The sequence below is a fragment of the Colius striatus genome, chromosome 3, assembly GCF_028858725.1.
Source record: "Colius striatus isolate bColStr4 chromosome 3, bColStr4.1.hap1, whole genome shotgun sequence".
NCBI lineage: Eukaryota > Metazoa > Chordata > Aves > Coliiformes > Coliidae > Colius > Colius striatus.
The window spans coordinates 59,914,688-59,930,639 of record NC_084761.1 but is presented as its reverse complement, the minus strand read 5'-3'; the positions used below and the strand labels follow the sequence as shown (position 1 = coordinate 59,930,639).

Here is a 15,952-nt window from a genome sequence, read left to right as displayed (position 1 = left end):
ATTCTCTTTGCTCATGTTGGCCAGACCCATAGCCTGTGGGTCATGATCCCTTCCCTATGGCACTTACAATGACTACAAATCAGAGCTCTTTTTTCCATACTCCTTAGAGCTAATATTTTTCTACCTAACCAACCCAGAGAAAAGCTTTTTTCTTGAGTCTATATAATTCCTTGTCTTTCTGAAATGCTTTATTTCTAGCTTTTACCCACTTATTTCACATATGCCTCATAATCATTTAAAATATAACTGCTTATTGAGCTTATTGAGATGAAAGCATAAAAGCAGTGAACCACTAGAGCTTTACAAGGCCAGGTACTACATTTAAAATATTTTCAGGTAACTGAACCAAAATCACTGTGTTTTCATGACACACAGGGGGAAAATGGGGCACCAAAAAGCTCTTTGGGCCTTGAAATTCCTTTTGGGAATGAAGAGTAATATACAGCCCAAGTAGGTGGTGGCTGGAATTTCTGAGGTTATGTTAAAGATGAATTTGTACTTGCTTGAGGTCAGCAATCATTGACAAATTACTTCTACACTCTGCTTTGCCTTTGGAAAGAGAGAAGACCTCAGAGAAATGTTTAGAAAATGGAAAAGAGAAGCAACAATTTTAACCCGTTTTTCTCTTTCCATGGTATTAAAATACCTGTTCGTGTGACCACGTCCGTTCTGAGCCATCCTTCACACAGATGTCTAGTCTCAGTTCAGTCCCTGTGGCTCCATGTTTACTGTCCACACAGAGATTGGCTGCCACATTTCGAATCTGCAAAACCAAGCAGCAGTATTTCACATTAAACCAGGCTGTAGAATAGAGCTTCCAACATTATGGGGTTTAGAGTTTAGCTCTGAAAGGCTTGAGACTGACCATTAGTTACATAAAACTGGTGGGAATTACTTTTTACAGGGTAGAGAGTTACATTCTGGAATAAACTACTCTTTTGGGAGCAGCTTTAGAAGCAGGAAAGCTTGAAATATCCTGCTTAACAAATGAAAAGTAGGTCTGTATGAAATATTTTCATGCAAAGGAAATAAGAGAAAAAAGCCCGAGAAGTTGAGGGGAGAAGCAAAACAGAATAAGCTGTCCCCTCTAGCTGGGAAACAGGGCAGGACAGGGAATGCAATGATAAGTGCTCTTCATCTGCACACTGGCCTGAGATATGGAAGGCTGACCACCCTGAGAAAGAGCCAAACCAGGGAGGAACCTCCTGCACCCGCCCAGGGGAACCTGTGTGTTTGAGTAAACCCCTGCTCTGCCTCTACACCAATGCACGCAGCCTGGGGAATAAGCAGGAGGAACTGGAGATGTGGGTGCGGATGCAGGGCTACGACCTCATTGCAGTCACAGAGATGTGGTGGGACAGCTGCCATGACTGGAGCAGAGCCATGGAGGGTTATGCATTGTTCAGGAAAGACAGACTGACAAGGCGTGGAGGTGGAGTTGCTCTCTATGTGAGAGAGCAATTAATGTGTACTGAACTGTGCCTGGGTGGGGATGAGGAGAGAGTAGAGTGCTTAGGGGTAAAAATTAATGGCCAGGGCAAGGCAGGTGATATTGTTGTAGGAGTTTCCTACAGGCCACCTGATCAGGAGGAGGATGTGGATGAGGCCTTCTATAAAGAGCTGGGAGCTGCCTCATGATCACAGTCCCTGGTCCTCATGGGGGACTTCAACCACCCTGATATTTGCTGGGATAGCCACACAGCCAAGCACACGCAGTCCAGGAGGTTCCTTCAGATTGTTGACGACAACTTCCTGTCACAGATGATCGAGGAACCAACAAGGAGGGGTGTGCTGCTGGGCCTGGTACTGACGAATAAAGAGGGCCTGGTTGGGGATGTGAAGGTTGGAGGCAACCTCGGCTGCAAGGACCATGAGATGGCAGAGTTCAATATCCTGTGTGGAAGGGGCAGAACACAAAGCAGGACTATGACCCTGGATTTCAGGCGAGCCGACTTTGGTCTCTTCAAAGATCTGCTTGGGCGGATCTCATGGGATATGATTCTAGAAGACAGAAGTGCCAATGAAAGCTGATCAATCTTCAAGCACCACTTCCTCCAAACCCAGGATCAGTGTGTCCCAATGTGCCAGAAAGGAGGAAAAGGAGGTAGGAGGCCTCCATGGATGAGCAAGGATCTGCTGGGACAACTCAGGCAGAAAGCAGCCATCTATGAGAGGTGGAAACAGGGGCTGGCTTCTTGGGAAGAGTATAGGAACATTGCCAGGGCATGCAGGGGTGCAACTAGGAAGGCCTTCTAGAGCCCTTCTAGAATTAAGTTTAGCCAGGGAAGTTAAGGACAGTGATAAGGCATTTTTCAAGTACATCAGCAGCAGAAGGATGGTGAGGGGTAATGTGGGCCCGCTGCTAAACGCTGAGGGTACCCTGGTGTCTGAGGATGCAGAGAAGGCCGAAGTACTGAATGCCTTCTTTGCTTCAGTCTTTACGGCCAAGGCTGATCCTCGGGAAGACCAGTCTGGCAAGGATAACAGGATGGCCAGGACAGCAGAGGACTTGCCCTGGGTAGAAGAGGAAGAGGTTAAAGACTTGTTGGCCAAGCTTAAGGCTCGTAAGTCAATGGGTCCTGATGGGATGCATCCTAGAGTGCTGAGGGAGCTGGCTGATGTGATTGCTAAGCCTCTCTCCATCATTTTTGAACAATCATGGAGGACAGGCAAGGTGCCTGAGGACTGGAGAAAGGCCAATGTCACTCCAGTCTTCAAAAAGGGCAAGAAGGAAACTACAGGCTGGTCAGCCTCACCTCTATCCCTGGAAAAGTGATGGAACAACTCATCCTGAATATTATCACTGAACATATGAAGGATAAGATGGTTATCAGGGGGAGTCAACATGGCTTCACCAAGGGGAAATCCTGTTTGACCAACCTGATATCCTTCTACGAGTGCATAACCAGCTGGCTAGATGAGGGGAGAGGAGTGGATGTCATCTACTTTGACTTCAGCAAGGCTTTTGACACTGTCTCCCATAACATCCTTATCAGAAAGCTCAAGCAGTGTCTCTTGGATGAGTGGACAGTGAAGTGGATTGAGAGCTGGCTGAATGACAGAGCCCAGAGGGTGGTGATCAACAGCACAGGATTGAGTTGGAGACCTGTGGACAGTAGAATTCCACAGGGATTGGTTCTGGGGCCAGTCTTGCTCAACGTTTTCATCAACGACCTGGATGTTTGCTGATGACACCAAACTGAGAGGACTGGCTGATTCCCCAGAAGGCTGTGCTGCCATTCAGCGGGATCTCGACTGGCTTGAGAGTTGGGCAGAGAGGAATCTCATGAGGTTCAACAAGGACAAGTGCAGAGTCCTGCATCTGGGAAGGAACAACCCCCTGCACCAGTACAGGCTGGGGGTCGAAGTGCTGAAGAGCAGCTCTGCAGAGAGAGACCTGGGAATCCTGATTGATAATAATCTAAATATGAGCCAGCAATGTGTCCTCATGGCCAAGAAGGCCAATGGCATCCTGGGATGCATCAAGAAGAGTGTGGCCAGCAGGTCAAGGGAGGTTCTACTCCCCCTCTACTCTGCCCTGGTGAGGCCTCATCTGGAGTAGTGTGTCCAGTTCTGGGCTCCTCAGCTCAAGAGGGACAGGGAACTTCTGGAGAGAGTCCAGCGCAGGGCTACCAAGATGATCAGGGGCCTGGAACATCTTTCATATGAGGAAAAGTTGCGGGAACTGGGGCTGTTTAGTCTGGAGAAGAAGAGATTGAGGGGAGATCTTATTAACATTTATAAATATCTAAAGGGTGGGTGTCAGGAGGTTGGGACATCCCTTTTTTCTATTATAGCTAGCAACAGGACAAGGGGTAATGGGATGAAGGTGGAACACAAAAAGTTCCACTTAAACATAAGAAAAAACTATTTCACTGTGAGAGTGACGGAGCAGTGGCACAGGCTGCCCAGAGAGGTTGTGAAGTCTCCTTCCTTGGAGGTCTTCAAGACCTGCCTGGACATGTTCCTATGCGACCTGATCTAGGTGACCCTGCTTCTGCAGGGGGGTTGGACTAGATGATCTCTAAAGGTCCCTTCCAACCCCTACCATTCTATGATTCTATGATTCTAAGTTGCAAGCTTGGTCTGACTGCTTGTTCCTTGCTATCAGAGCAAAAGAGAACAACTCTGTTAAGAGGAAATTATTTCTGTATGAGTTTCTTACAGGCTTCAGAGCAATATTTCTTAAAAACTGAGGCATGTCCTGTTCTATTCTTACTTTGACACAATAACATCACTGTAGGTAAGGTCACACATCAGTGCCCAAAGTGCATAAAATTAAAAAGTACTTAACAGGTCTGTACTGAAACTATACTTACCCATGGAGGTTCCTTGTCCTCTCTGCATGCCTTCTGCAAACACTCTGCAGTGTAACTTATTCTTTAAAGGAAAATTTAACTTTTGAGACTGAAGCAACTGACTAATAGTTAATCTGCGACTATCAGTCATATCGGTTATGTACCACTTCTTGCCATATATATTTTTTTGAAAGACTGAACTGAAAAGGAGTAGGTTGCTCATTGCCACCAAAAAGAGTAAAACCCCAAAATTACTTTACAGATAAATGCACATTTCTCTCTGAGTACCTTATTTGGGCTATTCAAAAATCCTTTAGACATCTCCAAAATGAAGAGGATTTCTTAGGAAAACTTACACTGTTATGAGATACACAGAAACCGAGTAATCAAAGTGCATGTACATGTGTGGAAACATGCACAAATATGTATAATATGTGGAAAGCAGGTGCATATTTTAACATTCTGGCCACTACTTTGATCCTTATTTAAAAAAAGGAAAGCTAGATGCCAAAATGAGATACAGTCAAGTTTATAGTAAAAATATTTTAGAAGTCACTGTTGTCGCCTATTATATTAGATAAATGTAAACATTTCCATTGCATAACTTGTACTCATCTAAAAGATAGAAAATGATTCAGCACAGCACAAAACATCATACAGAGGGACAATCCTCATGCTTACAAGACACATGGGATAGCTACTCTGATATTTTTTTTACTCTCTAGGACTGGAATTGAGTCTATTCATTATGATCTAAGAAAGAATTAGACAGATGGGAAAGCAATAGGAAGTGGAGAAAATGAAAAAAAAAAAGTTACCTTCAGGAAAGGTTTTAGGATCTGTGTTTGTTTAGCCTAGAAAAGGGCAGATTGGGCAAGTGATGGGAAAGCATCAGTTTGAGTGATTAGCTCCAAGAACCTTTGAGCCTTTGCCAGAGCTCAGAGAAGTATTCTAAAACTTGGGCAAGCTCAGCTCTAGGGCATTTTTAATCTTTTCAATACAGTAAAGACTTCTATAGATGAGGTAAACCACTAGCTTTTCATGCACACAACCAGATGCAGAAACCCAGCACTGAGCAGCCTCACAGTACAAATGGTCTCATTAACCGAAAAAAGGGATGAAAAGTAATCAGTGCTCATTTTCATATCACCCAGCAAAAATGACAGAAAAGAATAATGAAGGGAATTGAATTTTAATTTGATATTTTTAAAGTTTCATGTGAAATACCTACTCCAAGGATCATTTTTTTGAGGGTGTTCAATCATTTCTCAATGCACTTAAATTTACATTGTATAAATAAAGATTACTGGCCTAATACAAAATTAAAATGATACATCAGTCTTGTTCTTAGAGCATGGGAGTTAATTAAAATGGAGCTGCTAACAATTGCCATCAATAACTGTGGTATATTTATATGATGCAGAATTGTAAAATGACAGTGAACACTCTCCATGTCCACTGAATGCTTATAGGATTAAAGGGCTTTTATAATTTTGCCTTGATGGCATCACTCCATGCCATTCTAAGCCTTTAGACTATTCAGTACATGTGTTCAGCGCATTTCTGGAAAAGGTTTGAGCTGAAGCTACATTTAGTTTCTTCACTGCTAGGATCTGTCTCCCTTGCTCTTTCCTTCCTCTCCTCTTGCTCTGCTCATGAAAGGTTTCTTTGAGTTAGCTTTTCCTCTGGTTTGTTGTGGCTTACATGCTAGCTTACTCTTTACATTTTTTCTCTTTTAAATCCTTCATTTCAACTGCAGAGGGGTCACGGTTTGTTTTTCATTTTCTTATTGTAACACAGGCATTGCAGTCAAGCCTGTGCCTTTGTTCTCTGGCATTTCTGTGTGGCCTTGGCAGTTGCTAGAAATTGAATGGAGTCACCGTGCTGTTGCCAGAACCACAGGGAATGTTCTGTTGAGCACCAGCACCACACGGCCTGCAAATCCCCTAAGATGCTTTCATGGACGAAGGAAGGAAAGCAGAAGTCCAGCAAGCAGAGGTTTTTTTCTCATTTATACAGCAATATGCATTTGAACTGCCTTGTCTCTAGTCACACAGCATAACGGATTTCAAGTTTTTGAGGTTATGAGTTACAACTAGCAAAGAAATAGCCAGTAATCCTAATAAACCCACTTTTCCAACATTCATATTTGTGCAATTGTGGAGATCAGGGATGAACAGGAGACAGATTTTATCATCCATGCAGGTAGGGCATTGAGCTGCTTCATCCAAATCTTAGTTGTTCCACCTTAAATGCTATCATTTGTACACACAGAGGTAAGTGTATGTGAAAAGTGGGCCTTAGAGGAGTCTGTTTCAACTAACAGGGATGGTCAGTGATGATCTTGAAAGCTGTTTCAGAATTCAACACATCCCAAAAAAGCACAAGACACTATATGTAAGTCACAAGGCATATTTAGTTCTTGAAATGCTATCCTAACACATTTGGGGCCATAGATACTGAGACAATAAGGAGAAATCACCAGGTAAGCCTGCAGACAATAATCCTTGGGTTTCTCTTTTACAAAGAGAAGTGAATTTACTTTAAAACTACAGCTTGCTGTCAACTGATACATAGTAATTTTAAAAGCATTTATCCTTTGTGTGAGCCATAAAAAGGCAAAGTTGAAATTAAAAGAAGTCAAGCACTGCCAAAGACCTCACTGAAGGACCAGGGGACTATGTTACTCAGCGTGACACTCAGCCCAGCTGTGCAGCACTGGCTGTGCAGGGTGGGGAACAGCTGGTTATACTGCTTTTGTACAATAGACTTGTCAGACTTGATGGGCTGAGACTGACTCACTAAGGGTATGAAAATGCCACTTTTTAAAAAGAAAATAATCAAAAGAGAACTTGGTGAGTTCTTAGGCTTTAATCCTTTTTCAAATGTGCTACCTGACTTAACTTCACAGTGACATTTTCATATCAGTGCCATAGAACTGTTCTGTAAAATCCATGAGTTTAGGACTGAGAAAAGAGTATTTTCACGTCCTATAGCTTAGGACTGCTGCAGTGACAGAGACTTGCTGTGTATTAAACAGTTGAATAACAAGGTCATGTAACATGGAATGAAACCAAGGTTAAATATTTCCCTTCTGACTGAGAAGAACAAAGCTTTTGTGTTGGTTTGGGTCTTTTTTCACATCATCTTGACTATAGGACTCATGAAGTCTAAAGCAAATGACAATGTCTGATGTTAGATGATTGACTGCCACAAAATATATTTTCAAATATAGTGTTGTGGCTGTGATATACACAATATACTTGTGCTGAATCACAGCTTCTGGATTCACGAGTACTTCTGAAGTAAACATTCGGTGCCCAAATCTCACCTAATGCAGCTATTGTTTAGAAAGAGAATGGGATTGGTACTACTGTTTTTCAACTTGTAGCACACCTTCAATATATTTGGAGGGATAAGAACAAAGCCTTTTTGAAAACTTTGTTATTTTCCATAGTGGGAAAGAGAAGAGCTATCTCACCCAAACACAGAACTGACAGCCTCACTAACCTTAATCTGTCTGGATTCACTGTTACACTGCTTTACTGCACACATTTCAGATTCTACAAGGCAAAACAGAATATAAAGGGAACGTACATGCTGCCAGCTACAAAGGACAAAACGGCACAAACAAGCAGAAGAGATAAGGCCATGACAAGTGTAGCAAAGAAGATTGTTTTTTGTTTTTCAAATTTCCTCCTTTTCCATCATGAACAGATTTTGTCAAGAAATATGAGAGACAGATTTCAAATAAATGTGTTTGCAAAAAAAAAGGCTGTTTATGTCTGCTTTCACACCACATGCTTTTACTAGCTAGATATCAAAATACTGGAGCCAAAAATTGTCAGAGTACCTCATTGTTTATTCTTTCTCAGACTGGCATAGGCAAGCAGATGTAAAGTCTTTCCAAGTGGAAGCAGAGAGGGTACTAAATGAGAGTCAGCCTTGGCATAGACTTTTGGTATGTATAATTAGTACGGTTTCTAGAGCTGCTTGATTCTTACAAAGCAATAACACACAGCCATTTTTTTCTCTTTCAGCTTCTAATTATGACAGCCATTGACCTTCAAGTTTGTTCGAGTTCCTTGCAAGTGCCAACAAATTAAAATTTCATAGGAATGTGAAGGTCTTGGGAAAGAATAGAGTAGTGGGGCTGAAACTTTTCTTGTTATTTTAGAGAAAGTACATTTTAGAGGAAAAAAAAAAAAAAAGGCTTTGGTCTTCACTTCCTTCCTAAGAACTCTGTAAGTGCTTTTAAGGTACAGGCTTGATACCACTGCTATGATATTTGATTTACTTTTAAAAAGTCCTGCTTTTATACAAAAAGTATATTAATATTGCTATTAAAAGAATGAATATGTGAGTCACAATCTCTTTCACTTAGACCCTCTGAGTTAAGGATTGCTCAGCTGGACAGAGAAATGACACATCTCACCATCACAGTCCTCCCAGGATGCACACGTATATATGTAGAAGATGGTGAAGAAAGATTATAGTAGCAGTCACTGCACCATGTTCCAGCCTGACTTCTACTGATAAACTTCTTACCTCTTGGCATACCTTAATCCCATAAAGGGTGGGCAGCAGTATCAAAGATAGAAGAAAATTTAGCAACAAAGGAATTCATTATTGCCAAGAAGTAGCAAACAGTAAGACATACAAATTGAAGTTCCTTTGAACATCTGTAACTGGTAGCTGATGAAGAAGAATTAAGGATTGCTGCTACCATGGAATGTTATTTCTAAAATGTCACAATGAGGTAATTTGCGTTTTGAAAAAGAAATAGTAGAGACACCTATGTTTAGAAATTCCCTGCATGGTCCAGCCTTGACCACTGGGGATATGCAGCAGTGTGAGGTGTCTTACCAAATGTTTTGGTCAAAATTTCTACTTCATCCTTTGGTTTCAATTATAAAAAGTAATTGCCTGAGAGGCCCAAGAACATTTCCAACAAAATCAGAAAAGGCCAGAACTCACAGTACAGATATTCCTATGGTTTAAAAAAAAAAAAAAAACAACTAGCACAATACCCTAAAAGAGCAAAGCCTTTTTTATAAATCTTAATGAATTGAGAGGAAAAAGCCCTCTGTATGCCACCTTTCCATGGAGTGAATTCACTGCAGTTCCTAGGGATAAGAGGCCACTGTAATTTTTCAGTGCAGCTATGGAAGTAATTTACTATCCCTGCACTCCTGATGTTTTCATTTCTTTTACATAAAACAAACTGTTAAAGCAAGGTGTGCTTTTCAGGGAGGTCTGAGTGCAGAACATCTTTGATCATAGGTAGAGAGTTCCAGCAGGCTGTTTGCTTGTCTCCTGGTCTGGAGTGATGCTCAGATATTGGCTTATCTTTGGTGGTTTCTCCCTGTGCTCATCCCCGAAATGAGAAATTGCATTTGTCTGCCACTAGTATTTGGTCACGACACCTACAGAATGCAGACCACAAACTAAGCAAAACTAGTCTTTTTAAAATAAAAGCATCCAGACTTCACTTGTCATATTTGCACATGTGAGCAAAACAGAGCAAGCTTGACTCCACCTACATACAATTGTAAGAACAGGAAGAGGTATCTAAGTGGATATGGGGAAAAAAAAGACTTCAAACCTGTTTCACTAAGGAGATTCTCTGCATCTGAAATAATTGTGTGACATGCAATAATGAGTGCTACAAACTCTTTTTCACATTCTTGTCCTCATTGTGAATGTATCTTATGGCCTGTACACAAAAAATCGCAATGACTTATAAAAGAGATATTGATAGTTCTAAGACATGGTGATTTCTCATTTTAATGGCTAGTCCAGGGATTGTTCCATTCACTGTGAACTCCCTTAATAACACCACTTATCACAGGAGCTAAATCTAAATTCACAGTTTTCATGCAATGTAATGTAAGACGTCAGACTCATTTACATTTGATCTAACTTGTGTATTCCTCACCTCCCCCCAGGCAGCAGGTGGAGGCTCCACAGGAGGGTAATATTTGGGGACGTCCCATGCCACTGCAGCCATGAACCACTTGAAATCTTTACATTTAAGGTGCTTGCGAAGTTCCTTCTGGGCAGAGATATCACCAGTTGAGAGATGTCTGTATTCAGGCCGTCGCTGGTAAATGTATTCTGCAAATTCATCCATCCATGTCTCTGCCACCCGCTTCAAGTTCTGTGGAGCAGAAAAAAAAATCATTAATTTCTTTATGCTTTGAGTGAATGATATTTCTAATGGGGAGAATTGAACTAAAAAAATGCAGTAGTCCACATAACAAGCTTAGCTGGTCTAATTTCTCAGTCTTAAAACAAAAAACATTACTGGTAAACATATATGCTAACTTCATTACAGTGTTGAGCAAACTCTATAGACCTTTAAGTATCCTGCTTTTCTGATGACTCTGGAAGATAGCTCTTCTGTTTGTTGAACACCTCGTTTTCCCTCCTGCTCTTTATGCATCTTCACATGGGCTTTTGATTAATGACGGATATTGAACACAACTTTTCTTTCAGCTGCTCACATTGATACCTATGGGTTTTTTTCCCTGTTAGTTCAGAACCTACTAATGTGCATGAATGGTTCAAATTATTCCTTCTGATGTATTGAAAAGCAATTGAATTTCCAGCTGTCATCATTCTGCTTAGTCACCTATCAATCCTACGTAAATGTGTGAGAGCAAGCAGTCATGAGCTGGTTTGACACTACCTTTGGATGGGAAGCTTTGCTGTGTTGGGTGGGCTAGTAAGTCCATGCAAAAGCTTAGCATGTTACCCTGAAGTGGAGCTAACTTGAAGCAAAGCAGTTCATGTAATAGGTATGGCAACTTGTGGCTTTCTGCACTATCAGATATATGAGAGACTATTTCTGTTCTGTGAAACCCAGTTCTGGCTTATGTCCCACAGAGATTATTTTTTGTTAGCATTCTACAGTAAATAGAATTATTTATTTCATTACACAATACTTTATGCAAATATCTGACTCAAATGCTAAAAAAAAAACCCACCCCAAAACTTGTAATGAAAAAGTCCTGACCTGATGAGACCAAAGAGATATATTTTACTGTTATTTACCTTCATGGTGTCTAAATAGACTGGAGGCAAATTTTTCTATATTTTCATTTGTTTTAAAAAATTCCTCCTGCAATGCAATCCACACAAATTTATGCACAGATTTTGGAGTGGAGTACAGGTTTAGTCTGTTCTGCATTTCCACAGCTTCCCAAAACCTTCTTATCCCACCAACAAAGCAACACCTCCCTGGATGATGTTGAGATACTAGGGTGTTCTTATTGTTTTATTTGTAAAAACAAGATCATCAAGTTTTGTAAAATTCTTTTTATAGAACACTAACTGCAAAATGCTGAGATTCACTCTGTAATAGTCTGGAGGACAACATACGGCTGATTATCATCAACATAAGGTAATGTTTCTTCTCAGAACATTCCCTGCATCTAAGTAAGCCCAATTCTCACTCTGATTTGCTTTTAAGATTAATTTGAAAATTCCTTTCCTGAATTTCATTAATCCTCACAAACTGAATGTCTCTGAACTAATAAGGCTTACCTGAATACAAAGACAGCAAGACAGAGAACAAATAAAGTACTTTTAGCTGACACTGCAAGATAAGTTCCTATGTGCTTTTTCTCTGTGAAGCAAATATGTTAAAGCCTGCTGGGATAAAGCAGGTAAAATTAAAGCAGTATAAGAATTCAAAACACTTATATCCCTATTCAAAAGTGGCTTGTGCCCCACATAGATTGACTTTTGTTGTACTTTCATGAAATCCTAAATTACTTTAAAGAAAACTAGAATCTAATAATACAAGAACTGGGTAGGACAAAGAAAACCGGAACAAATTCAAGAACAACATCTAAATGACAATCCCACCTTTCCGGCAGAAACCCTGTAACACAGAAACATTCTGACAAGTAACAATACTCTGTGATGAGATTTTGCAGACAAGGCTGAAATATGAGTAAGCACATTAAACTAAGAAGTCAAAATCATGAATATAGATGTGATCTTTCTAGCATATCTTCCACCGTAATGCTGTACACCTCATTTACTACAATGGAAATGCAGTTTCAAATTGTTCTAGCAAATAATATACTATTTTTTTTGGAAATCACTTTGTCTGATAGTGTTGTTTTCACGTTTAAGAACCATACTGTAGGAAGATTCATACAGTAAAAGTACAGTTAAAAAAGAAATCTTAGAAAACTCAAAGTAATTCCAGCAATGACTGACATCATCAATATAAAGAGTAAGCTCTGATGGAGTTTTCCTCTTTAGTTATTTGGCTGCACTAAAAAACCTGCATTCTGCTTCAGATGATCATAATTGAATAAAACTGGAGTTCAAAAGAAACTTTATATTTATATCACTTTATATTATATCCAGTCACTAGCTCTAAATTTTCATTCAGGAGTCAAAATACCTTTGTTTTCCAGTACATCCTTAATCACTGTTTGCGTTGTTTGTGTTTGTGTGTGTGTGTAAACCCACTAAAACATTTCATTTTTGTTTTTAATTGCAAATTCAGTTCTTCCCACTGTTCCTCAAGTATCGTGTAAGACACTTTAGACAAAACTCTTTAAAATTTTCCTGTTCAGTTCTTCAACAACCATTCTCTTCATCACAGGGTAAAAATCTTCCCAAACCTTACCAGATCCTGTAACAAGCTTAGGCATTACCCTGAGCACGTTTATAAATTGTCATCATAGGTAGAATCATTATGAGACAGCCCTTGGAATTTCAGTAGGTTCTCTTTAAAAAAGATAAACTCTTGTTTTGCTAGCTCTAAATCTCCAGACTGTTTAAGAATATGACTGCAAGGAACTTTGTCTTGGAGAAGCTCTTTCTGAAGTTGCCAGTTACTAGGAAGCAAGCACCCTGCATCCAAACACTTTAGTGTTAAAGATGTTTGTTGACTTCTGCTATCACGGGTTTCTTATCCTTAATATCACTATGCAAACTCAGTAATCACCACATGTCCTTTTAACAGTAACTTTTGCTGGCTAGTAGTGAAACTATTGCAATTAATCCCCCTACTTGAATTGAATACAGTAGGGAAAAGCTGCAGTCCTGAGAGCTAGTCTGGTGCTACTTTGCACAATAAAGGCAAACGTCATTTAAATTCCTATTTAGAGCTCGCTCTGTATTCCTGGAGTGAAAATACAAGCTGTGATACAGGATGTGGTTTCAAATCCTTTGTGAGCCTCCCGGAGTTGCCCTTCCCCCAATCTAGGTGACCGTCTGACTTGGTGGAGAAAGGAGGACGTTCACTTCTTCCTTGCTTGAGCCTTAGGTGGGGCCAGAAGCAGGTCAACATGTGAAACCTCACAAGTGGGAATGGTTATGAATAGTTACCAAATCTTGACAGAGTCTATGTGCAAAATAGGTGCTAAGTGACTTTGTGTCTCTGTGTATATTGCCGAAGAATTTACAGGTCAAAGGAGTTTAAGAGCCTACTATATTAGATGGCATTTTGTGAACATTTTATAGCACCATTTAAGCACTCCAGTCTCACAGAAGAAACTAATCTACAAAGAATTTAGAATAAAGAAAATAAGAGTTAGATTTGAATCTTCTTGATTTCTGCCTCTGTTGCTCTTTGTGTAATCTTCTAAAAAAACCTCCTTTAAATGGTAGTTTCTCAAATGCCATCTAATATCTATATCAGTAAGAACAATCAGTTTTGAGATATCTTTATGGTAGATCACACTTGCTTGGACACAATCAGAATACCTCATCTAAATGCATACAAAAAGCAAAAAAAGAAACACGTTTCTACCTCTGGAAACTGCTATAGCTTAGTTTGATTGCCAATTTCATTGCAAGGTTACAGATGTTCATATTGGTTACTCTGTTTTTTTAGTAGAAAAAAAGTAAAAATAAAAATTAAAAAGAATGATTAAATTAGGATCAATTAAAAATTAATCAGGTATGCGAACTGATACACAATTTAAGGGAGCCACAGGGAGTCTATCTAGATGGACAACTGAAGAGTTTCTCAGGACCTATCCATGACAGACCAATAACAATTTGTTCTTTTGCTTGTCATTTTCAGTGAAAAATTTATGTATGAGAATAAATAAGGCCCAATGATATTTCGTTAAATGCATGTTTCTATATGTAAGGTTGTGACAGTTGTTACCAAGAAGCTGTCAACAAGAAGCATACAAAAGTGGTGGCAATCACACAGAGACTGACTCATCAGCTGTCATCAGTTGCCCATGTATATATTCTTCATATAATTAAGTTTCGTGCCACTGTTACAATTTTATGCCCTGGTAAATCCTTTACTATTGGGCTTACATTTAGACAAGTTTTCTTTGAGTTTGTATGAGCTCATACATTTAAGACTGACTTTCGTTAGTATTTTCAGTCAGCAATAGTCTACAAGACTGTAAGTTACAATGTCACTGATATCTGGACTTCAATAAAAGAGTTTAAACCAACTTGACTGGAGAAAAAGAGAGATAAATGAGAACTTCTCCACTTAAAAAAAAAAAAGAGAAATTTTTCATAGGCCATTTTGTCCCTTTCACTTTCTTCCGTGAGTAAAGAAGATACATCTCTCTCATCAAATGACTGTCCCTTCTTTTTAAGTGTGTAAGATTATGTGTCATTTTCAAGAGACATGGTATTACTCAAACAAACACGGTGAGAAGAAAGTAGATGCTGGCCATGAGAATAGAAAAGTGAAGCAAGGCAGTGGCATGTCAAAAGACAGATTCATAAATGTTCCACATATTGTAACTGTGGCTGGTGTGCTACCTTGCAATGACAGCACTGATAAGGGAGCTACCTACCTGCACTCTATGCTGCATTGTGAGCCTGTACAACTCTATCCTCTAGTTGCATCTTTTCCACTGATATTCTAGATGTAGCAGTTAAACTAGTATAAAAATCTAATTCCTGTTTTCAGTTTCTCCAGATATTTTAAAGTAGATTTTTGGTATCTGGTGGCACTAAAGCAGCATGATGGTTTTATTATTTGTTTCATTTGACCTGCCTAACCTATTGTGGTTTTTCTCTGCTTTTGTGTCTATCTCACTGTTTTTGTGAAATCAACCCTGACCCCAATGCAAAGACATTACTTTTGTTGATATTACACTACTACAGGAACATTTGGATCCTGTAACAAGTTCCTGTTGTCCTACATTTAATCTGAACATTTTCCAGGAAGCTGGATGTCACCAGCTGGTGTAGTCTTATTTGTCATGGTAGTCATTTCTTTCCTCAGCCAGCACATCAAAAATCACTTCCAATTACATCAATCAAATATGAATCACCACATCATGTCTGAGGCTTGACGGTATTTCAGTTGTGAAATACAGGAGAGGATATGACTGTTTACTTGTTAAAAATAACACATCAGTCTCTGCAACATGAGACTTATTAATCTCCTTTCCTTCCTAGTAAAATTCCAGTGGGCTTATTTTCACTCCACCTAAATCACCTTGCCAATTTACAAGTTTTTTTACTGTTTGTTCTGTAAAGCACAGTGTTGAGCTACTTCAAAATGGGTGCCCTGTTTACTTCTGGAAGCAGCTGTATTTCATTTGGCTGGAAATAATATAATAAACAGTTTGATTTACATAAAACATATTTAAAAAGTGCATTGGGATCCAGCCAGCCAAGATAACCATACTTTATGTTCCTCT

General features: G+C 39.7%; 1 protein-coding gene across 2 annotated transcripts in view; it reads right to left on the bottom strand.

The window, feature by feature from the left end:
• Nucleotides 1-15,952, bottom strand: part of GALNTL6 (polypeptide N-acetylgalactosaminyltransferase like 6) — a 451,530-nt gene that overhangs the window by 11,918 nt on the left and 423,660 nt on the right. For both annotated transcript variants that reach the window (XM_061993491.1, XM_061993492.1), the window contains 2 exons: nt 10,237-10,458; nt 647-763 (listed from right to left, as the gene is read on the bottom strand). In XM_061993491.1, coding sequence (XP_061849475.1) covers nt 647-763; nt 10,237-10,458 — 339 coding nt within the window. The remainder of the gene's footprint in view (nt 1-646; nt 764-10,236; nt 10,459-15,952) is intronic.